Source organism: Sprattus sprattus (assembly GCF_963457725.1).
Source record: "Sprattus sprattus genome assembly, chromosome: 3".
NCBI classification, from domain to species: Eukaryota; Metazoa; Chordata; class Actinopteri; order Clupeiformes; family Clupeidae; genus Sprattus; species Sprattus sprattus.
In genome coordinates this window covers 33,819,688-33,847,307 of record NC_137922.1, presented here as the reverse complement: position 1 = coordinate 33,847,307, position 27,620 = coordinate 33,819,688, and the positions used below count along the sequence as shown (strand labels likewise).

At 47.1% G+C, this 27,620-nt stretch overlaps 1 protein-coding gene across 3 annotated transcripts in view; it reads left to right on the top strand.

The window, feature by feature from the left end:
- LOC308363205 (zinc finger MIZ domain-containing protein 1-like) overlaps positions 1 to 27,620 on the top strand; it is a 131,194-nt gene that overhangs the window by 96,059 nt on the left and 7,515 nt on the right. Inside the window, exons 1-10 of one of the 3 annotated variants that reach the window (XM_080836001.1) lie at positions 7,386 to 7,495; positions 22,468 to 22,603; positions 23,392 to 23,506; positions 24,276 to 24,493; positions 24,995 to 25,193; positions 25,536 to 25,826; positions 26,226 to 26,408; positions 26,525 to 26,599; positions 26,774 to 26,942; positions 27,178 to 27,319. In XM_080836001.1, the coding sequence (XP_080692127.1) occupies positions 22,560 to 22,603; positions 23,392 to 23,506; positions 24,276 to 24,493; positions 24,995 to 25,193; positions 25,536 to 25,826; positions 26,226 to 26,408; positions 26,525 to 26,599; positions 26,774 to 26,942; positions 27,178 to 27,319 (1,436 nt within the window). In that variant the 5' untranslated portion in view covers positions 7,386 to 7,495; positions 22,468 to 22,559. Of the gene's footprint in view, positions 1 to 7,385; positions 7,496 to 22,467; positions 22,604 to 23,391; positions 23,507 to 24,275; positions 24,494 to 24,994; positions 25,194 to 25,535; positions 25,827 to 26,225; positions 26,409 to 26,524; positions 26,600 to 26,773; positions 26,943 to 27,177; positions 27,320 to 27,620 lie in introns of those variants that run through there. The other 2 variants (XM_080836000.1, XM_080835999.1) reach the window with 2 other exon arrangements.

Sequence of the window (27,620 nt, the reverse complement as noted above, 5' to 3'; positions counted from 1 at the left end):
TTCCTCAATAGTTGTCTGTTCTGTGTGTGTGCCAAAAAAATAACGGTGTTCATACACAGTCTTGGCTCTATAAATTGGAAATACACTATTCCAGACAATCAACACCTTAGCTTGAGGAGCACAGAAGGGAGGGATGTCATTTGATTGACTTTCAAGGTCAAAGATCAACAACCTTTTGCCAGAATCGCGGACTGCACCTTTAACTGAGAAGACATTATTCGAGTGTAATGCTGAAAGGGTTAAAGGTAGAAACATCCGCTACAGAGGACGTAAAAATCAGGCAATGCCAGTCTGATGAAACCTGACATCTCCGACTAGCAAGCATTTGTCAAAGTGGAAAATACAGATATCAAGTGTGTTGTTGCCTGCCAACATTTGGACTCCTGCTGAAAAGGATATGCTGAATAAAAGATATGATATATAGGCAGTCAAAAATCTGTGCCCAGTGTGAAAGCCTTCTGAAAAAGCTGATTTGTGGATTTCACCTGTCTTCAGTTAAGATCGAGCCTCTCTGCTGTGGCTGAAAATTGACTTCTTTGCTTCAGTCGTAGATAAAATGGTCTATGCATCATATTCTGCATTATACGTACACTCAGAATGAATTGTGCTCTGCTACAGTGTAAGAGGTCATATACTGCTTTTGCAGCATTCAAGAATTATTTGGTGTATGACGTAGACTCTTAAGTTGAAGAATTGGCTTTCAAAACGCTAAAAGATATTTTTTCAAAAAGGAAATACAAAGTCATTCAAATATAGTGTTGATATAGTATTTTGAGGAAGCAGAATAGCAAAAATAGACTTGCTGTGCAGAACCGAAAAGAACCGGGTTCCCCTTAATCAACAGCTCATGAGGTTAGCTCTCCTCACCTTTCGCCAACCAACGGTCTCAGTTAATTCCTCACATCCGCGTTCTATGAGCTCATCAAAGGCTGGCCCCCACCAACCTAAAATAATTTCCTGCTTCGGCAGCCGCTGGGGCAACAGGGAGCCAAATGTAGGGGGGGGGGGGGGGATAAGGGGGGTGGGGCATCCAGACTGTCCCGAAACTGTTTCATGCTTAGTTGTGTGCAGACATAAATATTGAGGATGGTTGAGTGGAACAATCTATCCTATCCTCACCCCTCCACACACACACACACACACACACACAACCCCTGTATTTTTTCCGATGAGAGCTGCAGTGTTTATGCAGTGCTTCAGCTCCTGCTGCTGTCACCAGAGCCTCTCTGGTTCCAGATGGACCTGGTCGGGCACGCACTGGGGAGCTGCATAGTAGAAAACGAGCACAGCAGTTAAGCCTCAGAAGACTGTTGAAAGCTGGAAACTACCTGATGTTTGGGCTTTTCATATAAAACCGTAGAGAAGAAAAAAAGATTATGGAGTGAACTGTTCCGAAGGGGGATTGTACTGCTTGTCACCAAGAGATAATGATACAAACAAAGTTTTGACAGTATCTTGCCCAGGGGACATATATTGACAGTTCTTTTCTGAATATTGACTTATTCTTAAGCAATACGCCATGAGTTAAGTTGTTGTTTCGTTCAGTGGTTATGACTTCTATACTAATTGTTTAACATCGCTTTTGGAGCTCGCTAGGCTAAAGCTTAATGACTTCTGGTGTAAAGGGATTTTTCATGAATAGCCCATACTAAGCTACTGTAGACGTTTTTGGCCAGACCTTGCCCTGGGGATGGAGGTCTTATCCTCAGAGGGAGGTTAGAGGAAGGCAGAAGCATGACCAGCAGAGGGGGGCTGACACTGACTGGACATCCGACACTGGAGACAAGCCAGGGAGGCCATGTTTGTCTGCTTCACTGAGGCAAATCTCAGAGCACAGAACACCACCTCCTCCAAAACAACCTCTATGTCCACCTCCTCCAGAATGCCACAATCTCCACCTCCTTCTATTCCCTCTGCATCACACCCCCCCCCCCCCCCCCCCCCCCCCCCCCCAACAATAAAGTCCTCCCTTTCCAGCCTTCCTCCCCCATCACTGTACATCATAGTTAGATCATAGATCAAGTCAGAAATAAAACATTGAGGATAGGGAGGAGGGGAGTAAGCTGTAATCACACACTGCTTTGCTGCGTGTAATGTTGTTTCAGTAGTAATTTGTTTAGAGAGCCTGCCAGGGATCCTGGACAACGCCCAGTGGATAGATAAGAGTGCCGTAGCCATGACGACGGCTCAGGCTGGTGACCCGGTCACTGGTGGTAGTGAGGGCCTGTTTCAGAGCCCAGAACCCAGACCCGATGGCCGCTCAGAGCCCATATCAATCCTTAGTCACATCTGCTTGGATCAGGAGGAGGTGTTGGTGTGGTGGGCTGCGGTTTAAATGGAGTCAGTGGTTTAATTTGCAAAACAAATGTGTGTACATTTTGGGGGCGTGTTTACGCAGATGCTTTTTTGATTTGACTGACAAGTCTGACATTCAGGACAGATCTTTTTAATTCAACATTGCATATGAGAGAGGGGGAGGAAGAGAATGATAGAGAGAAGAGAGGGAGGGAGGGGAAGGGATAGGTTCTGTGAAAGGGCAGGTCTCAGTATCATCCACACGAGTGAGTGTTTTGAAAACAATGTTTTTTCTTTGCTTTAAAAAAAAGATTTGCATCCACATGACAACGTTTTCAGCGAGTCCACACTGAATCGCAAAAACGTGTGAAAACACTGTTGCTAGCTAGGTCATTTGCTTAACCTGTGCTGCAGGTTATAGCCTACAACTAAACAAGATTATTATCAAAGCGACATCTCTAGATGAAATAAATCCTATAATATTTTTCAATGTTAGAACAGCGAACATAATTTCCCCACTGAAGTGAACCTACAATGCTTAAAGTTGCATCCCTGTATCAAACAAGCCCAGAAAATTGCTTTGGCCACTGATATTTCCGAAAGGTTACGTCCTCCTCGTAGAAATAGAACCAATTGGCTGACAACCATGATGTGTCTGACAATCAAAAATAGATGCTCTATTCATTGCCATGAGGTGGAGGCTTTTGAGGGCACTCAGCTCAGCCTTCCCGGCACGTAAAAGGCGATAGGGTAAAATTGGGGTTGCGTCGTTTTCAGAAAGCTCAGTTTTCACCTGTCCACATGGTGACATAATGGTTTAGTTTTCAAAAAAATCTCCACTCTTACACCCTTTTTCAAAAATATGCGTTTCTAGGCCCGGAAAACATCGTTGTCACACGGACGATGAGCCAGAACGCAACATAACACCGTTTTCACCGTATTGGTGCGTACGCCACCTCAGAGCCAAAGAGGACAGCTCATTCATTTTTAATGGGGGTCTTGATTACTGTTTGTGCTTGGCAGGGCAGCAGGAGACTGGAGATATGGAGGGAAAAAGAGCAGCAACAGCTTTTGCAGGTGGGCCAGGACCAGAGGGAGGGGGAGGTAGAGGATGGGGGAGGGGCGACGGAGAGCAGGTTGTGACCCTCGTGTGAATGGGATTAGACTGCTCTATTAATCTGTGATTACAGAGCCTATTCCTCCGAAGCCTGGTGCACCAGCAGTGGCAACAGTTATAACGCCATCTCCCCTTGTCCTGATATTACTACTGATGGGTGTAATTATAAAAGCTTTCTGCACTCAGTGGGAATTCTACATCATTCTTCATTTGAGATCCATTCTCCCCGTGTAGGATAATTGGTGTTGTCCGCCACAAGAGTCCACACAGAGAGCGAGAGGAAGGGAGAGAGGGGGAAAAATGCCTACTCATGATTCCCCCCATGTAGGTCAGAGTGGGACATTCTAAATCGCTTGTGCTTCAGCAGGCACTTGGAATGCCTCTGTTGTTGGTCCTGCAAAAGAAACCTTTTTTTTGTCTGTGTGTGAGAGAAGGAGTGTAAAAAAAAGTTGATTTCCCCCCCCCCCCCCCTCACTTTTGTGCTAGGCTCGTATTCAGTTAACACAATCTTCTCATACTATTATAGTGGCACTGAGCTTTCAGCGTGGAGATTAAAAAGGGATAAAGAGGTTGTATCATTCGGTGAAACAAGCTGTGCTGGCTTTGGCCTTTTTTTACTATTTGGGTTTTGTTTTTTGTCGTCAGCTCAAAATGCTCACCGACTGGGTGTTGATGTATGTATTCTCACTTTACCAAAACCAGTTAACATCTCGTCTATGCAGTTCAATATTTAAAATACTTATGATACATACCACATTATCTTTTTTGTTCATTTGTGGAATTTTGGAAGGCAACTGAACACTTTAAGCTCTCCTGTTCTAAAAACTGCAATTGTGCCAATCTGGAGTGTGAACAAACATATATTGTGGAGCAAGAAGAAGCAAGTCAGTAGTCGAAAGCACAACAACTCCTAAACACGACCTTCAGGCAGTTTAACTTTTTGACAGGTAGAACCAGTTTGAGCAATGCGCTCTTCGTGTAATCACTACTAGACGGGCCCTTTTGTTACATGACAGCCTAATTGTTTTGGGATTTTTTTTTGTCTTTCGTTACTCCAAAGCTTATGTAAATTCCTCAGGCGCTCGCTGGTGGATTCGTAAACGCTATTGTGACACTACAACAGTTACTATTAAGCCACACCATTAAAGTATAGTCCTATGGTGTGTGCCCCATTTGTAATGAATAGCTGCTGTCAACCTCACACGTTTTCCCTGTTGTTCCAACAACTGCCTCGAGGTGATCCACGAGACACATAAGAAGGGTACAGATCCCCTTTGCACCAAGAGCTGCGCCTCCCGGAGAGTTCTGTGGGCAGATCTTATAGAGGGGTTCCTGTGATTGGGGTTGGTGTGTAGAGGTGGCATTGGTGCACAGAAGAGTGGAGGGGACTGGAGCTGTGTGTCACACCATCAGAATTACACACCAGCACACAGGAATGTCATTTCCTCCAAGTACGCTTTCTTTCTTTCTTCAGCTTGCTTTTCTTTTCTCTCTCTCTATCGCGGGCTCTCTCTCTCTCTCTCTCTCTCTCTCTCTCTCTCTCTCTCTCTCTCTCTCTCTCTCTCTCTCGGTCTCTCAGTCCAGCATAGGCTTGCGCTGAGTAACTGCTAGTTCAACTGTGGCTTTTTCCTAAATAGAAAATAACATGGAGGCCTGCAAACATGGTTGGTGGTCATGCCCATGTTTTGAGCGCCTGGACTTGTTCCAAGAGGCTGTCTCCCCCAGGCCAGCAGGCACCCACAACAGAGTCTTAGAGCAGACACAAGCAATGACAAACAGACAATGAAATAAAGACCTGCAAAAAGCAACCGTTTTGAAAAAAATAAATTACGTACGAAACTATTGAAAAAGACTTCAGATATTCTATGGTTCTGCACTTTGACCAAATTTGGAGGTGAGAAGTCAGATTGCCTACAGGGAGCAACGACGTGTCAGCTTTGCATAAGCTGGCCAGTATATGTGCACATGCTTTATGGCCGGCCAGACAGCAGCACATCACGTCCCGTCATGATTCGCCCTGAAAATGTCTGTCAGTCTCTGTCTAGGCCCTTTTTCCCCCCATTTTGCACAGACGTCCCCTCTGCCAGCGATTAGCACTGCTGAGGGAAAGGAGCTATTTTTTGGGAGCGGCGACTCAAGGGGAGACTTTCTGACAGACAGACAGAGAGCGTCTGAGTTCAAGGGTGGAGGTATGCGCTCGTCGGCAGCTCATAAATCACCGGCAGCCACATCGCCCTCGTGGCCATCTTTGTGTCGCGCTGGAGTTGGAGCCACCGTCGACAAAGTGTCGGTGTCAGCCATGACGGATAACCCCCCCCTTCCTCGCTGGATTCCCGGCGCTGTAAATCAGGTGTGCCGATCCCGAGTGTTTACTGCCTGCACTGCCTATCGAGGGAAGGGAAAGAGAGGCTGTGCAGAGAGAGAGAGATAAAGAGAAAGAGAAGGAATGATAGCATGGGTTTGTCCTGCCTGACTGCGGGGCGACATGGCTGGGGTCCTCGCCAAAGTGTCTCTGCTTCGGAGGTCAGGGCTCAGCAGTCACATTGATGTCCCTCTTAGCAGTGCACACCCTGTGCTGTGGTAAAAGATAGTGTATATTCACATGCTGACAACGTCTGGCATTAGATGTGAATATGAAATTAACTATTACAGTAGTGCCCCTATATCCACGGGGGATATGATCCAAGGCCTACCATGGATAGCCGAATATTGGCAAACATCATATAGAACCTATATATATACTGCACAGCAACATAAAAAAAAGAAACAGTTATATAGTAATAGACTGTAATAAAAGTTATGTGTATGTGGTCTCTCTTGAATGAAGGGGATTCTGGTGTTGACGTTCTGATGTTGACGATTTCGGACGGTGGAACAATGAAAAATATCTTTCACGTTGTGGAAAGACTACTCAGAGTGGTGTGGAATTTAAAACAGTTTATTATTGGAATTTCCCATTTAATATGTTTGGGCCACGGTAAACCACGAATAACCGAAACCATGGTTACAGAATCAGTGGATATAAGTGTTCCACTGTAATAACTAAATAATAATGTAACATCATTATAGTATATTATTAAAGTGGTAGTAGATGAATAGTAATAATATTAGCAGTTGTTGTAGTAGAAGTATGCTTAATGTTTTAATGAAGTATAAACTATAAATCAATAAAAACCACCCTCGAAGGCTAAGCTAATTGGGGCCCTTGAAATTCATTTGTTAGAGCTAAGCATTTACTCCTCGAAAGAAACAATATTGACTTGCCTTGGGGCTGGTGTTGGTGGCTGTTAGCTACACTGTTTGCCTGTTTGACTCTGTGTAATTATTTATGTAGGACTCTCTCCCCCTTGCCGAAAGACAAATGTCCTCTAATGTGGCCTACCCCTCCTCCACCTCTTGTCCTCCTCCCCCTCCCTCCCCCCCTCTTCCTCCTCCTCCTCCTGCTGCTCGTGGCTGTCGGACAGCCCTGCCCGCTGTCCCTGCTCCCTGAGACAGACAGGGGACACGAGGACACCCTCCTACCACCAGCCCCATCCCATAGTTAGCTCTGGCGTTAAACACAGAAAGCGAGTGAGGAAGAGAGAGAGAAAGATAGAGAGAAAGAGAAAGAAGGAGAGAGAAGAAGGACAGAGAAGAATACATGGGCCCCAGGTTGCAGCTTTTTTTTTTTCTCCCTGGTGCAGCCCGGTGTTTCGACCACGGCAACAACAAAAAACGTCTCACAGGCGGGCGGGCGAGAGAGCAAATGTTGCTCTAAAAGCTCATTGATTGGGGCTTCTTTTCTCCCTTGTCTCTGCGTGCTGGATGGGGGCCAAGGATCCAGGCTGCTGAGCCAGTTAGGCACCTCCCCCCCTCTCTGCAAGTTTGAAATGTGAGCTGCCTGGACTTCTCTTTTTTTCTCTTTCCCTCCCTCTCTCTCTCTCTCTCTCCTCCTCCTCTCTCACTCTCCCCCCTCTCTCTGTCCCTTCTGGCCAAGTGGCTCGGGCTGCCTGTGTGTGTGTGATGTGTGTATTGGGAGACACAGGCAATGGATCACTAGACAGAAAGAGGAGATACATCAATAACAGCTGCACACGTTCCAAGGTGAGGAGATAAGCTTTTGGTTCTCTCTTTACCCTCTCTCCCTCCTTCTTCCTCTCTCTCTCTCTTTCTCTCTCTATCTCATTCTTTCTCACTTGTGTTAACCCTTTAGCAGTGGCAAAGAATGACATAGGGTTTTGTTGCAGTGGCATTTGTAGTAGTATTCTCTTCTCCTTTCATGCAAACACTCCTGTGTCCACAATCTGTCCCTCCCCTCTCTCTCTCCCTCTCTCTCTACTTTTCTCACCCTTGTTGAAGTGTCCTCCTATTTCTAAAATAGACAGGCAAGACAGAGAGAGCGTAACCGTGTTCTGCCTGTTTCCCCTGGCCGGTCTCCGGGGTATTCCGTGGCTGTGCGCGTGCAAATGCAGCAGGAGCCCATTAGCCATGTATCCATCTGTGATTGGCTTTCGGCCGTGCAAACAAGAGAGATTGCCGATGAATAATTGATGCGTATTGTGTGCAGTCACTGGACATGCCGGGAGAGGGGAGAAGAGAGGAGAAGGAAAAAGGCTGTCATAAGACATTGAAGGAGACAGACTGTAGAGCTAGAGACAGAGAGAGAGAGAGAGAGAGAGAGAGAGGGAGAGAGGAAGAGGTTGAGAGGGAGGCGGAGGCGCAGGGCGGGAAATAGACAAGTGAAGATCTGCCGAGGCCCCTGCAGTGAGTTGCGAGCCGCAAATCATGGCTCATTGGGAGGTTTTTCTGCTCACTTGAGTCCCCACTCTGTCGGGACACTTTAGAGAGGAAGTGTGAGTGAGTGAAAAAGAAACAGAGGCATAGAGAGAGGGCGGAAGTGTAAGGGGTGAAATAACATTGTAAGACAAGACAGACGGAGAGTTTGGGTTGACTTGGGATTGTGAGTGGCAACAAAGATGCGGGTGGCAGTGGGGGGCCGCAAGGGAAGAGTTGTGTGTGTGTGTGTGTGTGTGTGTGTGAGTGTGTGTGTGTGTGTGTGTGAGAGAGTGTGTGTTTGAAGGAGAGAGGGGGTGCTGGCTAAGTCGTGGGTGCTTTTTCTCCTCTGTGAATGAAAGAGAATGTGAGGCCTCTCCCTGTCAAAAGAAGTAGACAGCCTGGGATAGAGGAAGCATGAGTGAACGAGAGAAAGAGAGAGCAGTGAGAGAGTGTAGAGCCAGCTCTGACGGAGGAGGGGTGACCAGACATTTGGAAGCATAGTAACTTCCCTTTATTATCCCCCTTGGGGGGATGGAGAGTCTTTGGGGTGGGGTAGAATGAGGGTGGACCAGGGTGGGTCGGGGGTGTTGGGGGTGAGGGGTTAAAGCAGGGGATGGGAGGGATGGGGGGCACCCTGCGGAGGAATGAGCCTCTGACAAAATGACTGGTGCCTCCCAGCACTTCACTTGATAGAGCTGTAACAGCTGACTACGTTTGACCCAGTTACTGCTCTCACTCTGAAGGGGTCAAAATAAGCATGATTATCTCTCCCTCTCTCCATCTCTTTCTCTCTCTCTGTCTCTCTCTCACTCTCTTTTGCATTGACCTACTTGACTGATGCTGGGGACAAGCATGACTCTCGCTAGCTTGGGGAATGAGGCTTCAAAACACCGCCCATGCCCCTCTGAACCAGAGAGCTCGACTTAAACCTGGTTGGTCAATGAGAACCCTCAAGATGGCTCCTAACTGTGCACTTAATGAAAGCTGTGTTAATGAAGTCAAGTTTTCTATAGCCAACGAGTAAATAATTTGTTCTTTCTTGGAATGAAATGCTTGATGTTAAGTTAAGTTCTCTTTCTTTGTCAATCACTCACTTGCAGTGAGCAATGACATTTAACCAGTTAGCACCCTAAATAGCTGTAGATTGCACCGTGGAGAGGATTTGCATAGGATTTGGGCCAGATTTGGACCAGATCGGAGCCAGGACTGGCCCAAAATCAGCTGGCATGTGGAAGTAGTGCTAGTGCAGCAACAGGAATGTTAAAAGTTGCTGAAAAACACTAACACTATGTGAGCATTCAGACCCAATTTGTGCTGCCAGCTTTTGCTAATCTTTTTTCCTCAACGTTGTCTTGCTTGTTAGGACAAAAAGGGAAAGAATTTCCCCCAGAGAGTGACTGATGTTCATTGTAAACCACAAAATCAATCAAAGCACAAAAGCGCAATGTGACTGTGTGTGTGCTACAGTTCCTGATCAGCTTCATTAGAATTGAACCTGTTATGTTGTCATCCACAACACTATCAGGTTCCTACTTGTAATTCAAACATTTCATTCTTATGGCAAAAAAAAAAACGTGGTCGATGATAATTACTTCTTTCGGGGGGAGACGATGCAACTATGTTTTGCCTCTTTTACTTGTCTGTCTCTCACTTGTGAAAACCGTTGCAACGTGCTAAGACAAGCACGCCTCTCTATGGTGGCCAGTTTTTCACTGGGGAGCAGCTCCACACCCATTCATTACTGGGCTTGTGAAGAAATGAATGCGCCGCTTGTTTTCGCTATCTTGATGTCACCCAGTTGTGAAATCACCATTTGTGTGGTCCACCAACCTCTTCCAGCTCTCCTTCAAAACTTAAGCCGTCCACCCTTCCCCCTCACCCCCTACCCCAAACCCCCAACCCCCCCAATCTCGTGATTCGATTCAAATGAAATCAATTTGGCCCTGTTGTCAGACCCTATGGGAGAAGGGCTGTGTTGTACATACTAAAAGTCTTGGAAGTGTGTGAGGCTTCGAGCATGCTGCTTTTGAGACACAGCCTCCCCCCACTGGGAGTAGCATTTATGAGACGAAGCCTCAGAAGCTGGAAACAGAACTCATGTTCATTGTCACAGAGGAGTAGACCTCCTCTCATGCCTCTTATGAGTAACACGTGGGAGAGGAAGGTTTGTTTGGGTGACTCACTTTCTGTGGTGCCTCTTGGGGAAAAAAAGAACCTTACAGACAGGTGAGCTAGCCATTCCCTTGAAAAGGGTACATTTTTCATTTGCTATGACAACCAAAATAGAATGATTGAACAGGCCAAAGCTGGCACTGCAGCAAGGTGTATAGATATGTATACACGTAATTTTAAGGTTCACTTCTCCTTGGCCCTGATATGATTTGAAGATGGAGAGATGGAGGTCTTGTTGCTGTTGATAACAAGTCACCTCTCCTTATTTCTTTCTCCCCGTTATTTCTTACACTGTCTTTGAAGGTCGTGTTCATTCTTGTCTGAATGTGTTCAATCGGCAGTCTTGTTTCACATTTTGACAAGCAAAAACACAGCCCTCCCCAATTTGCTTAAAGACATCTTAAACACAGGCAAACAGGACAGCATAAGTCTGATCTTCTGCCATTTCACAACCTTAAGTATTTTAAGGTTGTCTATACACTATGTATTGAAAGATATATTTCATTTGATATCCTGAATTGCATAATATTTGTCTTTTTAACGAATAAGTAACATTGGAATAACTGTGGCAGAGTTGAACATATATATTGTTTTTTAGCCAGTAAACACCAAGACAAACTGCTGCATACAAATAATGAGTTATACAGCATGCTAAAAGCATGCATAATTATGAATAATGTTTCGCTATCTGCCCCGTAAAACTGAGTTACAGCAAGCAGTTGGCCTGAACTGCTAGCATCCAAACAGCTGTAGCAGTATATTGAGCTGTATATCAACCCCTGGGTTGGTTCCCCTCATTTATTTGCTCTGGTGCAAATAAAAATGTGTTGTGCTGATTAGATCTAAATTGATAAAGCATTATGCACACATTTCTCACAGAGGTCTCGTTCAAGCTGGGCTAGCCCATCCAGGCTATAAAGCAGATCTGCGTTTCACAGTAGAGGAGAGCTCAGCATTACACTGAATTACATTATATGCGGTCATACAGCAGATGTTCTTACACTTGGTTATTTAGGGCCTATGTCTCAATCAGTATATATGCGGGCCGAGGAAAGGAACCCATGACTGTGGCCCATGAACGCATCATGTTCTGACATTTGAGCTGAGAGAGTGTTCACAATTCACAGCAGAGTATTTACACCTACGGCCTTTTAGCTGGCACGTTTATCCAAACTGGCGTACGACATACCAGAGCGTGTACTTTTGGGTGTGCGCAGCATGTGTGATGTCAGGAAATTGAGACTTGCCTGATCCTGGAGTTGCTAGTGACGCACCCGACTCGCCTGAGCAGCAGGGGTCAAAGTGTGTGCGTTTGTGTGTGTGAGTGTGTGGGGCCCCCTCGTCAATAGGGGCCCCTGTTTCATCAAGGTGGGCCCCCAAGTCCCAACAGACTTTTCAGGCCTCTTAAGCTGAAGAGCAGGGAGGTGAAGGGTTTGGGGATTGGGGGAGTTTGTGTGTGTGTGTGTGTGTGTGTGTGGGTGTGTGGGTGTGTGGGTGTGTGGGCAACTTTCAGCAAGCTTACAATGTTTCCATGGCTTCTGAAAACTGAGACAACAGGAATGAGACGCAGAGGTATGTCTTCTAGAGACTGAACTTATCAGGTCCTTTCTTTTTTCACCATGTGTATGGTTGACTCGTCAGCTCAGGACAGGCCTATTATGCGCATACATCGATATCACAAGCAAAACATAAAAATAAAAGCTAAAATTATATCAATTGTTGTACATCAGTATTTACTAGGAGGGTAATGTTGTGGGGTTTCCCTCAATACAGGAGTTGGTACTTCACTGCAAAGTAGTTAAATAATGCTCATATTTCTAGTGCCTCAAGAGTTGTAACGCTTGCAATTCGTTGTAGTGCTTGCTCAATACAGAGCTTGATCTCATGATTGAATCACTTGCTGCTACTATTGTTAAAAAAAGAATAGAGGAAGAAAATAGAGAACACTAGGAGAGAGAGAGAGAGAGAGAGGGAGGGAGAGAGAGAGCGAGCGAGCAGCCTTGAAGCTGAGCCAGGTGTCCTCAAAGTGGATTTTCCCCTGTAGCTCTTGGAACTGCTACTGGTATCACAGGCTTTGATTTTGCCGTCTGTCTCACTGAAGTCGGCTGAAGCAATTATTCAATCATTAAACAAGAGGATTGGAGGCCAAGGCAGCAGTCGCCTTGGACCTGCAAACTGCCCTTTATTTCAGGTGTATTTGCAGGCAGGTTAACAGAAGTGTAACACAGAACACTCAGAGCCCACTTGTCCACTTAGTTAATTTGACCTGGTCAAGTTTACGTCAACTTTCCTCCTCAAACGTTGTACTTCAAAAGCACCTCAAAGGATCTCAAGATTCCTCCTCAAACATTGAACCTCAAAAGCACCAGAAAGGAACTCAAGAATATCTTCTAACTACCTTGTTCTCTGTGTGTTTTTCACCAAAAACATACAATCCTGGTTTTGTTTGTGTGACCTCCTCTGTCAGACCTTAACGGGGCCCCAGTGTGCTACTATCAGCCCCTCCACTGGCCTCCTGACAGAGTGGTGATGTTGACGCCTGCTGAAGAGGCTGCTGGATACTGCTGTCGTCCCGATGTAAGCAGTCAGGGCTGTTTAGAGCATTACCACCACAGTGGTTTGCTTGAGACCTCTAGCTGATTCTGAGTGAAGACATGCTATCTAAAAATGGGCATGGCCTGCATAGTTATGCCTTCTTTATTTGGACAACTTCATTTGTGCTCTCGTTCTCATAAAGCTATGAAACTAAAAATATTTGCATACCTGGTCATGCAACCTAGTAGCTCTATCAATTGTAGCACAATGTGTTTATGTTATTATTAGTTTGTGTTTATGTTACTATTAGTTTGTGCCTTTGTGGGGACTAAACCCACGGTCCTCGAATTGTTGGCTCAATGGTCAATGTACAACACAAAGATACCTCACTGGCAACCTTAAAGTGCATTTCTGTTATCCACACAGAGGGTGGTCACGCCTCCATTTGTAATTCTGCTTCAGTTAAGTGTGACTGTACACATGAGGATTACATCGGTGTTGGAGACTCGTACACTGACGTTCTCTCGCACTTTTGCTGATGACCTCGTGGCCCCTCCGTAATGTGAGAGGGGGTGGATGTGGGGGCCTCAGAGGCTGCCAGCCTGTATCCGTGCCCTCTCTCCTGGTTTGCCACCTCCTCAAGCGACCCCACCCCCAACATCATCTCTGCACCCCCGCCCCATCCCCCCCCCCCCCCCCCCCCCGTCATATCTGGCCGGTCCCCTCCAGCATCTGTTCTGTCTTTTAATTAGGATCATCGCAGATGTAGACTTAATACTCCCCCTCCTTGAAGGGCAGCCTGTTGATCGGGGAAAACGTCTGGCCATCTCTAAGCTGCTTCTCTGTTGTGTAGTATGTGTGTGTTTGTGTGTGTGTGTATTCATTGTTTTTTATTTTTTTTAAATGGCAAGTCACCCACTGTGATAAGCTGACAACACAGGGGCAAACACACACACACGCGCACACACACACACACACACACACACACACACACACACACACACACACACACACACACACACACACACACACACACACACACACACACACACACACACACACACACACACACACACACACACACACACACACACACACACACACACACACACATGTTTACTTGGCAGATGACCAGAAACAAACATACATGTGTCAGCTTTGGCTAAGTGACACAGTAACACTCATTCATTTGGCAGTCGGCACACAAACATCAACAATCTCACCCACCTACACACACCAGGAGACTAATTCGTCAGAGTTCCTCACTGGTGTAAGATAACGAAAGCCTCAGAAATCTCACAATTACTTTAGTACTTTACAGTTATTATTCTCTGAGGAGACATAACATTCAGTCTCTTATTCTTATTCAGTCTTGCACAACACGCTGCGTTTTACAGTTTTCACTAAAATTTGAAAAAAGTTTGCACATCCTATTCAGAAAAGAAGAAAAAAAGATCTGATTTTTTTTTTATCTGGGACACTGCTCCTCCCTTGAAGTGTTAGAATATGACCACTCAAGGACGTGCACTGGATACATCCACATATCTCTGCTGTTTCAGATTGTGATAGGAGGCCAGGGAAGTTAAATGGTGTGATACAGCTGATAAGGAGTAGATATTACTGTCTTCTTTGCCCATCACTGCAATGTAGAGCTTTCCTCCTCCCTTGATGACCTGAATTAAAACCTAAAGATGTAGCTTTGGGGATCTCTCTCTCTCTCTCTCTTTCTCTCTCTTTCTTTCTTTCTCTGTGTGTCATCCATCCTCTGTAAATCAGCTTTGCCGCCTTCAAGGAACACTGTGCATTAACAAATTGCACATTGGATTTAGGTTAGGATTGATGTGGAGGGACTTAGTGGGATCGCGGCGGGAGTTCGAGATGCAGGAGCTTCCCCCGGCTGCTCGGGCTTAAGGAGGCGCATGCTGCTCCCGCTGCTGCTGCTCCTCAGGACGTCCAGCTGGGTCATTCGGGCCTGGACAGGGGGTCCTCGTGGGTGGGTGGGGTGCTATTGTTTAATTCTTAGGAGATTGTTCCCACAATATGGGGACAACCACAACCTGACCTACTTGGGACGGGACGTGATTTAATGTTTACTGTCAGTTATCACATTGTCGGACTCTTTTGAATATGTGTGTGTAGATATTATTAAAGGCTGTGTTTTTGTAAATTCAGCATTTGACTCTGGGATTTTTCAGGGTTGTGCTCGGGGAAGAAAATTTGTGATGGTTTAGCAATTTATGAAGTGGTCGTGGTCTGGTCGTCTTGCATAGCGTCATATATCCGTGTTCATGTCTCGTGTTACACATTAACTGTGGACAGTGGGGAGGCACAGAAAGACAAGACCACATTGGGAGTCATTTTGCACAGCGTTAATAGAGGTCTTAATCAAAACCGGACATTCAGCATCTCTGTCTGAGGACCAGCTGTGCCGGCGGGGAGTGATGTGGCAATCGTTGACGTAGCAACCAGATAGAAAGCACATGGCAGGATGTCACAGCATAGTGGCTACACGTCTCCACTGAAACTGTTTCACACGCTGTTGACCATAAGTGTTGTTGTATTGAATCCCATGGAGAGCACCACTCATATTCATATATGCATATATGCACTCAATTCAGATGCACTGGAGCCACAGTATTGCCCTGGACTGAGTGAAGGGGCAGAGTGCTGTGACCATGTGGCCTGCATGAGGCTGGAGGAGTTACGCTTAGAGCCACTAAGAGGGACCGGAAACCCCCGGCAAGGGGCCTGAGTGTCCCCATGTAAGAGCAGGTCTGAAGGGCTCACTGATGGTGCATCCAGCTCAGTTCCTGTGCAGAGAGAAGAAAGAGAGGGGGCAGGGGGAGGATGGACTATGGGACAGAAAGAAAGAAAGAAAGAAAGAAAGAAAAAGGAGAGAGATGGTGCATGGGCAGTGGAGCCAAGAAGTAGAAAAGAATAGGGAAAGAAAGAATGAGAAGAATCAAAGAAGAAGGGAATAAAGAGAGGAAGAGAACAAGGCAAGAATCATAGGCCATGAAAGAGGAGTGAACATTCGTCATCTGTCCCAGACAGGAACGGATGGACGGACGGACATTTTTGGGTGGTTTTGTAATTAGACCGACACAAACGCAGACTTGGAGACACAGTGTGTATGGCAACCACATGGTCTTCAGTGCATCCCCCAGACTCTGGTGTATATCATCTACTTCATCAAGCTTTTTGGAGTGTTACTTAAAAGCATTTACCACAGTTTACTTTTCACAGATATCTTATAGACTTATGATTTCTGCAGCCAATGTTGCTGTTTGAGCAAACTTGTATGTAGTATGCTGATGCATGATTTGATATTCGCAAGTCCTTTGAGTGATTCTTTTTTGCTGTAAAGCTGTGATGTATGTCCCCTGATCACACCTTAGCTCTATCTTTTCTCCGTGGATCACACCATTGGACTTGAGTGTTGCATGCACATCTGTTCATCACAGTCTGAGGACAAGGACGTTGGGCACGCATCCCCTGTCCTGCTCCAGGTAGACTGGTTTGTTACAATTAATTGCTCCACTGGCATACAATTAACAGAACGTAACCTTCAGACACACACACACACACGCCCACACACACAAACACACACAGACAGACAGAGAGAGAGAATGAGAGAGAACGTTCCACTTGCTGCCAAGTCACCTCCAACCATTCACTCCTTTCACATGATCAGGTTGGCATAGACGGATCATTTGTGGCATCTGGACAAAGACAAAGAGGCTTTTGATGCCAGGCGGGTGGTGATGGTGGTGACGGTGTTGATGTTCGAGGGGGGCGGGCGTCTCATCTGTGCCACTGTGCTGGCAGGGGCGGGGCAGGGACTGGAGCGAGACAGCCATGATTTATTAGCCCTAACCCGAGCAGGCAGCATGGGGTTCTGGACTCTGGGCTTGGGGTTTATTTTTTTTTCAATGCTTGTCCTTCTTGGCACCCGTTTTGCCCACCAGCAACAAGTGCAGCGAGAGAGAGCGAAAGAAAGAAAGAGAAGAAGAAGAAAGAGAGAGACAGAGAATAAAGTGGAGGATGGGGGGGGGGGGGGATCAGGCTCTTGATTTGATTTGTTTCTTCCCCTTTTTTCTGTTTCTTCTTGTTTTTTCCCCATTGCTTCTATTCTTCTCCTGAAAGGTGTCCAAACAAGCTAAAGACACACAGCGCTGCCCCCCGGCGCCCCCCTCCCTGCACACACACTGCTGTGAGCGCCGCTCTCCTAGGCACACTCAGGAATGTCTGCCCTGGCCTCTGTGCTGCTTGTTGAGTAACTACGGTTACGGTTCCCTTGCCGCCCAACTTGGCCAACACTTTTATATAAAGCACGTTGTGACACGGAGATGACATTTTATTCGTTTTGTTCTAAACCTTTGCATTACTTACGTGTTAGCTTGTAGCCCAGTTGGGCTTAAAGGGCTAATTCTGAGCTTTTAGGGGGGTAACATGGAAAATAATTAACTAGTGTTTTCATCTCTTAGAAGGCATACATGAATCCAACTCAATGAAAGTGTGCTAGCCAGCTAGTGAGCTACTTTAACTTCAGGGTAGCTCCTAGCCTCTGCTGGTCACAACAACTAGGCCTTGAATGTTTGGACATCTAAACGCTGCCTTCTAAAAAAAGGGGGGTAAAGGTCCCAGGGCAGAAACGTGAGAGGTGTAACCTTTTGCCTACAAGGACACTGAGGTTACTGAGAGTCTGTGTGTGTGTGTTTGTTTCTGTCTGTCTGTCTGAACTGCTCGTATGGGATGGATGCCTGGCAAGAGACTGGTGGGGCTGATGGGTGGAGCAGGTGTCCAGTGGAGAAGAGAGAGGGAGGTGTGTTAGTGTGTGTGTGTGTGTGTGTTCATTTGAGCCCTTCATGGGAGTATCACCATACTTGTTGTGTCTCAAAAATGTACCAGAGTAAAGAGACAAGAGTCAATAAGTGTGTTTTTGTTTGTGCTTGTGTTTATATTTTTGTAAAATCGTGTATTGTACACGGCAAAACCAATAAATAATATCTGCCACGCCAATAAAGACATGAATTTACTTGAAAAAAAAGGAATGAAGAAAGAGATAGTGAGAGATAGACAGAACAAGGAGAGTTTATTTATTTAATTTTAATGTTTTAGACAGTAGAGAATAGAAACACATAATCAATACCTGGACTGCCCTGCCCACATTGCCAATTGAGCACACACACAGTAATTGCTGCATTGGTGCTGCACATCTGCATGCTAACATGCTTCCTAAGACCCCCCCCCCCATCAAAGTATTCTTGTAAAGCCCTTGGTTCCTTGGTCTCTCAGCACACAACCAGTGGCAGCTACTGATGGCGTTCTCTAAACAGGCTTTGGCCATCTATAGAGAAACCAGTTATGGGGGGGGGGAACAAACATCGAGCAACCACCACACACCATTTTTCATTTGTCTCATGGGGTCACTGTGGAACATAGGGAGAGGGGCTTCAGGCTAAACCGGCTCAATGAACACACACACACACACACACACACACACATTTGTTTACACACACACACACACACACACACACACATGCATTAGTTTACACAAACACACAAACATGTTAGTTTACACGCCAATATAAACACACACACACACACTCACGCCTCAGCTCCATTACTGGTCTTAAGTGTGGATGACCAGGGGGCACTGGTGGTGGGCTGTAAACCACAGAGGTATCAATAATTCTCAGCTGCACAGATGCCTGGAGGACAGCCCTCAATCACACAGAGCACAGACTGGAACTCAGAAAGTAATAGAGAACTTGATCCTGTTTTCATCTCTGTCTACAAGAAGGAGAGAGAGAAAGAGAGAGAGAGAAAGAGGAACATTCAGTGGATATATGCGATGGTGATTTAGGAGTAAGAGTTGACAGATTAGTTCTTTGGGTGGCAGTTTGGCGGTTAGATGCTGCATGTTTGCTCTTTTGTGTGTGTGTGTGTGTTAATGCAGTGAGCAGTCTTTGGGCTCTAGTTTGGCAGTGCAGTGTGAGTGAGCTGTTTGGCCCTGTAGAACGGGCTGCAGACAGAGGGAGAGGGGACAGACAATCTTTACATTGTGTCCTCGACTCCTCTCCCACTGGGGGCGGGAGGGGTGGAGGCCGTCCAAAGGGGGAGATAGAGGCAGAGACAGGCAGAGTCAGAGGCAGAGGCAGAGACAGAGACCGACAGAGTTTGTTTGTGTTTGTCTAAGTAGCGGATGCATCTATATACAGGAGGATTGTTTGGTTTACATGTTGGTCATAGTGTGTCTGTGTGTTTCTGTCTGTGTGTGTGTTTCTGTGTGTGTGTGTGTGTGTGTGTGTGTGTGAGAGAGAAAGAGAAAGAAAGAGAGAGAGATTGAGTCTATCGGTGTTTGAGTGTGTTGAGGAATGTCAGTGGCTGTAAATGACAGCAGCAATCACTGAGCCTGTCCTCTCCTCTGTCTGCTATCCTCTCCCAGTCAACCACACACACACACACACACACACACACACACACTCTCTCTCTATCTCTCGATGACAGTGTCTGCCTCTGTGTGAGCAGTTCTGCTCGACTGAGGAGGTGATTTCCTGGGGCGATAAGCTGGTGTTTAATGGTGGGCTTTCGGTGTTGGGGGGAGGGGGGGCTGCTGAGCAGCTCCAGCCACTGAACTGAGCTGAGGTGAGCTGAGGTGTGGTGCAACGAGACGAGACAAGACGGAACGAGCCGAGAAGAGATCCTCTCCGTGCTCCCCTCTTTGCTGCTGTTCACACCCAACGGCCCCCCAACTCCCCTTCATGGCTCGCACTGTTGACTTGTGAAGGCGTGATAGAGGGGTGGGAGATAGACTGATAGAGGGGTGGAAGATAGACTAATAGAAGGGGTGGTAGATAGACTGCTGAAGTCACTCACCTGTAGCACAGTTGATAATGGACTGCGATGAGGGAAGCACACGTGTGAAAGGTGTTTCCTAAAGGCCCCGGTCTCTTTCATGTGGACTCGTGAATGTTTTGGCAGACTTGACATGAGGAGTGTCCCGGCTTGTTGTAAGTCTGCTAATGGTCTGCGACTGCTGCTCGTTCCCACATCCACTGGGAGCTGTGATTCTGCTGGCAGTGTGTCGTGTTGGTGTCAAGTGGGAATGAGAACGGGTGTGAAATGAACCTAGTCGCCTGTAGAGGGGTCCGTGTTCCTCCAGGCGTTACTGGAGAGCAAGAAGCGGTTACATCAGATGCGTCCTGCCCGTTTGTGGGGTGGCTTTGAAAACGAAATCGGACCCACTTGTTTAACCAGTAGATCCAGTAGATCCGCTTCATCTTGTAGCAGCCCCGTGTTAACATGTCTCTCGCTAGATTTAAATCTGTCATCTCATTAGCGTGGCTGTTCTGTGGTCATTTAAATCTGTCATCTCAACAGTGTGTCTGTGTTCTGTGATCCTTGAGTGCTTGCGGTGTGTTGTGCTCAGCAGTCAGGGCGGAGGAGCCCACCTCAAACACTGTGGCTTTATGTGAGCTGTGCTCTTTAGCGCTGGGCTGGGATGGTCCTGGGTGGCTAAGGGGACAGGGATGGGGGGGGGGGGGGGGGGGGGTCATGGCGGGAAGTGGGCAGGGGTGGGGGGGGCGTGGTTGAGGCTCACTCAGTGACATCGCCACCCAGAGGTCCGCCTTGTTGACGGCTGGGGATCGATCGCCCAGAGCGGCTGCCCAGTCCTCTGTGTGTGTGTGTGTGTGTGTGTGTGTGTGTGTGTGTGTGTGCTGCCACCTGCTTCAGCAAACCACAAAGGAAAAAAACCCAGCTGCTTCAGTGGTGAGACAGAGAGGGAGAAGGAAAGATAAGGGGGTATGAGGAGGAAAGAGAGAGGGAGGGAGAGGGACAGTGGGAGAGGAAAAAGGAGAGAGGGATAGGGAAAGAGAGAGAGCGAGAGAGAGCGAGAGAGAGAGAGATGGGGAGCTGAAAGACTGCTGGCACCATCTGTACACATCTTTTGTATTCCGCGCCACACACACACATCTTCACACAGAGAGGATGGTGTGCTCAAATGTGCTCAGTGTTCAAATGAAAGAGGGAGTGCCTGCTGGGGCCAAGATGCAACACTTTCACAAGATGGATTTGTGTGCGTGTGTGTGTGTGTGTGTGTGTGTGTGTGTGTGTGTGTGTGTGTGTGTGTGTGTGTGTGTGTGTGTGTGTTTTTGTGTGTGTGTGTGTTGAAGTTTCAGGTTTATGTCTTCAGGATTGTTCTGTTCTGAAAACACTGTTTTGTTTTGGCTGCTCTCCACCCAAATGCCTCTGGTCCTTAGATGCGTGCGTGCGTGTGTGTGTTTGTGTGTCTGTGTAGAGAGAGAGAGAGAAAGAGAGAGAGAGAGAGAGAGAGAATATTTTTTTTGTTTTGTTTTGTTTTTTTTCCCTGTCCTCTGTGTGCTCTCTCTCTCTGTCTCTGTCTCTATCTCGCTTTCTCTCGCTCTCTCCCTTCTTCTCTCTGCCGGTTTTAAATCTGTTATTTTCTTCTCCGGCGGTGTTGCAGATCATTAGAATGAGGATGATGAAAATGTAACGTGAGCACTGCACTGTCTCTCCAGTTGGAAGTCATAAGAATCACAAGCACTGGCAGCTGCCCTAGGGCTAGGATCACACACACACACACACACACACACACACACACACACAGGCTCACACACACACATGCCTGCACCAGAACACACACCAACACGTGCACACACTTTCATTTTACATCAGGGAGGCCAGGGAAGTGGTCTTTTGTAGCTGGCATAGGGATGAAGATTGACTGCAGATGAAAAGCACATGATGTGATCAAGTGCTCGGTGTGGCAGAGCCCTCCGCCAGCAGGGAGGCGGGAGCAGGAGTCTCCCTTACGATCACTGGGGCTAGGGCGCACCCTGGTGGTGACAGGCACCTCTACAACTAGCTGTAGAATGCCGTTTAGATCTCCTCAGTATTCTTTCAGTTTGTCTCTATCGATTCTACTTCGAGGGCTCTGATTCTTTTTAGAACCTCGCTGAGGATTCCTTGCCTTCAAGCTTAAAGGTGCATTGGGTAGGTTTTAGTAGCTTCTAGTGGTGAGGTTGCTGAATTGCAAGTGGCTGAATACCCGTCCCTTTCTAAGCATGTGGGGAACCCTGCAGTATCAAGTGCCAGAAAAATGCAAAAGGCCCTCTCTAGAGCCAGTGTTTTGGTTTGTCCCTTCTGGGCTACTGTAGCAACATGGTGGCGCAACATGGTGGGCTGTGTGAAAGACGTCCTGCTTCCTATTCAGATATAAAGGGCTCATTGTAGGCTAATGAAAACCCCCTGAATCCTACATGCTGTACCTTTTAAAGTGTTCTTATTCTAAAGTTCACAAATGAGTAATAATGAAGGTTGTTGCTGTGAAAATGTTTCTGTGCCTCAGATGTTGTTGAATTACCTTATGAAAGGGGATTCAACAGCATATACCCGGGCATATTTGTACGTCTGAGTGGATAAATTGCACAGTAATTGAGTGAAACTGTATATTTGAACAGTATATTCATGAAATGTTTTCAGTACATTTTAAGTTTGTAATTCTAGTGGTTAGTAAACTTTATGCTTGACCCTTTCTCTCTCTCTCTCCCTCTCTCTCCTCTCAGCGCTGCTGTCGTCCTGGTGTGAGGAGCTGGGTCGCCTGCTGTTGCTCCGGCACCAGAAGTCTCGGCAGGGCGAGCCTCAGGGGAAGGTTCCCATGCAGCCGCCAATGGGCTCCATGAAGCCCGGCCTGTCTCACGGGTAAGCAGCGGCAAGCAAGGAGGCCACCGCCCGCCATCCAGAACACGCCATGCCACACTGCATACTACAAAGTTCACATGCTATGCATAACACACTGCATACTACAATGGTCACATACTATGCATAACACACTGCATACTACAAAGGTCACATACTATGCATAACACACTGCGTATTACAAAGGTCACATACTATGCATAACACACTGCATACTACAATGGTCACATACTATCCATAACACACTGCATACTACAAAGGTCACATACTATGCATAACACACTGCATGCTACAAAGGTCACATACTATGCTTATTACACGGCTCTTCTTAATGCTGTAGAATGCTCCATTCAATTGAATGGGGCTTCCCAACGTTCTGCGGTCCATTATTAACCGATAGCGGACTGTTGCTATGCAATAATGACCGCTGTCAAGGAAAGTGGCCTTTTTGCCTCTGATTCACGTCTTTCGTAGCACTCCGCAAGTAGTCCGCATCGGGGTGCTGTTCGCCCTGTCAGGGCTTATTTTCCCGACAATGACCTGCGTTCTATACATTATCCCTTACATAACACACTGCATACTACAAAGGTCACATGCTATGCATAACACACTGCATACTACAAAGTTCACATGCTATGTGATTCAGCATAGCTCTCAGTTTCGCTTGGCAATGCTCTTGCCTGTTCTTCTCCATTCTGTGGGTAGTTGAGAGAGTGTAGTGACTGTGAAGTATCCTCGTGTTTGACTCATATCATCGAGTTTGTGACATTGCTGTTTGATCTGTCCCACAGCGACGGGTCATTTCCGTACGACCAAGTCGCCTGGCAACAAAACACCAATCAGCCTCCCGGCTCACTTTCTGTGGTGACCACTGTCTGGGGTGTGACCAACACGTCACAAAGTCAGGTGAGAATACACAAACACACACACACACACACACACACACACACACCCACACACTCATATACACTCTCATCAACTCAGGACACAGGCATGTACATGCAGCAGCCAAACCCAACCCAACTTCACAGGACTGTTTTGACTCTCGCAGCAGACAGTCAAATTCAAGCCACAAGCCCCACCCTTTGGTTTCGCAATCCTGCCCCATTCCTGAAGAGCCCCCGTGTTTACTGAGCCAATATTGTTCGCACTGTTGCTCAAGCAAAAATCAAAAATCACATGCTTAGAAACAAGATTTTACAAGAACCTGCTTTAAAAAACAAAAACAAAGGAATGAACCAGCCTGCAGTAGACCACATCTAAAGTCTCCGTGGCTTTAGGCTTCACCGCAAGAAAACAACTCAGCTTCGCAACACGGTCCCATCCTGCTTACACACACAGACTCAACACGGCCCAATCGTGCTTACACACACAGACTCAACACGGCCCCATCGTGCTTACACACACACTTAACACGGCCCCATCGTGCTTACACACACAGACTCAACACGGCCCCATCCTGCTTACACACACAGACTCAACACGGTCCCATCCTGCTTACACACACAGACTCAACACGGCCCCATCGTGCTTACACACACAGACTCAACACGGTCCCATCCTGCTTACACACACACTTAACACGGCCCCATCGTGCTTACACACACAGACTCAACACGGCCCCATCGTGCTTACACACAGACTCATCCTGACCGTTTTTTTTCTTCTCACTCAGGTCTTGGGGAACCCCATGGTTAGCAGCAACAACCACATGAATCCCAGCGGCAACCACATGGCGTCGGCCATGTCAGGAGGCAACCCGGGCATGAACTCGCCCCAGTTTCCCGGCCAGCAGCAGCAGTTCCCAGGCAAGGGCAACGGCAACCAGCCCTACATGCAGCAGAACATGTACGGCCGGCCCAACTACCCAGGGGGCGGGGCCTACGGTGGCAGGTGGGTACAGAGTGAAGAGGGCTGGGGAATGGATGGGGTGGGATGGAGGTTTTATCGCAGTTGGGGAGTTTCATCACTGCAGCAATACACTAATTTAGCTACTTGTGCAAGGTTTTTCCTTTTGAGATACGTGTTATGTTGCCTGTAGTTGTTCATGTGCTTTTGTACTTACTAGAGCTATTAATAGCCGTTAAAATGTAGGACAGAACATTGCTTGTACAGATTTGGGTTGTGGATGGGAAACGTCAGGGGACTTGTCATAATTAAGCTGTGTGAGAGTCCCCTAGAGGAAAGGAGAGGAGAGGAGAGGAGAGGAGAGGAAATAAAAGAGGCAGTGGTCAGTGTCTTTACCAGATGTTTGGGCAGAATTAGGAATGGCTAACCCTTGAACAAACCAGAAGGGCTAGAAAGTAGTGTTAACAGGCTCAGTGCCTGCACTAGGACTGGATAGGTGGATGCGTGAGATAAGGTGATCCTGAGGATTTTGCTTGTGTCCGGCAGTTACCCCGGAGGTCCCAACAATCCCGGAGGTATGGGAATGCCCCCCCATTCCCGCAACCCCTCCGATTTCACCCAACCCGCTGCTGCCGCTGCCGCCGCCGCTGTTGCTGCCGCTGCTGCCACGGCAACCGCCACCGCCACGGCAACAGTTGCTGCCCTTCAGGAGACCCAGAACAAGGACATGAACCAATATGGACAGGTAGGAGGAGTTTACACAAAAAAACGTCATGTTAGATGATGGTGATGATGATGATGAACTTGACTTGCCCTGATTAAACTAAAAAGACACAGCAGAGAAGTCGAGTCAATTGCTCAACAAACTAGCCCAAAGTGGAACCTTCTGTTATACCTGAAGATGTTGGTTTGACTCTGGTTGACTCAGTACACTAGTAGTGTTGTTGTACATGCTGAACCAAATAACCATCATTGCCTCTCAGGTTGGAGGACAATAAAGCCCCCCCCAGCATTACATAGAGTCATTCAGTTGCACCCAGATGTTCAGGCACTTGAAGAGTGCTAATGCGACCTGCCTTCTCTACAGATGTCTTCCTCTTTCCAGATGGGACCCAACCAGGCGTATGGCGGCCAGTTCATGAACCAGCCGGGGGCCCGGGGCCCTCCCACCATGCAAGGCAACATGAACCCCGGCGGCATGGGCGGGGGCATGAGCCAACCCAACATGAGCGGGCCTCCCATGGGCATGAACCAGCCACGGCCCCAAGGCATGGGGCCCTTCGGGAGTCACGGGCAGAGGATGCCCCAGCAGGGCTACCCGGGCCCCCGGCCACAGGGGATGCCCATGCAGGGCATTAAGAGGCAGTACCCAGGGGAGGTGGGTGCAGGAACCGTTTAAGTACCACTGAGGTTTAGATCACCCAATGCATTTCAGCACAAACTGTTGGCAGTTGTGCCTTGCCTAGTCAACTGTTGGAACATTTATGGATGAAACCAAAAGAGGTTTTACAGTCTCATTGCACTCTTGAATGTACTTACAATTCTAAGTTAATTTATTTGTTATATTTTGTTGAAGCAATATACCTTGCATATAAATAGATGGGCTCACAGAATGAACCAGAGTCTTTCATAATTATGTGTCAAAAACCAACATGAAATACATCACATACTGCTGTGTAATGAGGCAGAGAAATGGTTTTGTCACTGATGCCAGTGATATAGGAGACTGACTTGGCAGCACACAGGAAGTGATTGATGGATTTCTCTGCTCCCTCAGAATAACTACGGGGCCCAGCAGTATGGACCAAACAGCCAGTTCCCCAGCCAGCAGGGACAGTACCCCAACCCCAACGCCTCCAGGCCGCTCCCCTCGCCCAACTACCCCGGCCAGAGGATGCAAGGGCAGCCGAACCCGGGCCAGTACCCTCCACCTGGTGCAGCCATGGGCCAGTATTTTAAGGTCTGTTAAGCTTTTTATAACTTGCCAAACATGTATGACTTTCTGTTAATACATTTTTTATGTGTCTTGTGGAGCATGTAGTGATGATAACATGATTTTATCTTTCATCTTTACAGCAGGAACCATTTAATGGGCAGAGTAATAATTTTGCTGGGAGTGGCTTCCAATATAGCCAAGGGAATATGAACGGGGTAAGTACAGTAGCAATATTCATTACTGAAAACATTATAGTACAGTATGTCTAGGCATATGCTATATAGGTCAACTTACAACTTTGACAATCATTCAGGAAGATACGCAAGGGCTTACTATGCTTGTACGCTGTTGAAGTTGCTAATGTAGTTTTGTGTTCTGGTGTTCCTCAGGCTCCTCGGCCGGTGGGTAACTACCCCCATTCACCAGTACCAGGCAACCCCACGCCGCCCATGACCCCAGGAAGCAGTATGCCGCCGTACCTGTCACCCGGCCAGGACGTGAAGCCCATCTTCCCACCAGATATCAAACCAAATATGAGCACACTGCCTCCCCCACCAGGTATGTCTGAAGTGTGCTTCAAGGGGAACCATTCTGTACTAGAAAGTGTCTAACTAAAAATGATAAATAATATTTACTCAGTATAACGTATCAGTATACAGATGTTATGTATCTGTATACAGATGTTATTTATCTGTTTATATCTACATTTGCTGATGTGTCATATTCTCACCCCACCTCCATCATATTCTCTCTCACACCTTTTCTGACTCCTCCGCTTCCTCCTCTTCACTAGGGAATCCTCACGAGGAGCTGCGCCTGACGTTCCCCGTGCGGGATGGGGTGGTGCTGGAGCCCTTCCGCCTGGAGCACAACCTGGCCGTCAGCAACCACGTTTTCCACCTGCGGCCCTCCGTGCACCAGACACTCATGTGGAGGTGAGATCCCCTGACCCCCTTCACCTCCGTATCAACAGAAACAAACACAAATAAAAACGAAACAAAGCATTTTTGTATGAAGCACACAACAGGGAGGTATAACACTAGTGAAAAAAAGTTGTGTTTTCAAACCAAATTGTTGTCTGAAGTAGTTTTTAGATTTTAAACTGCAGGAAGGCATTAATGGCAAAAGCTCTCTTCTAATTCTTTAAAAAGAAAAGTCGAGGAGATTTAATAACGAGCACACTGTTAGCACTTCAGAGCACACCACTTCATTCAAAGGTCCTCATCACTATCTGAT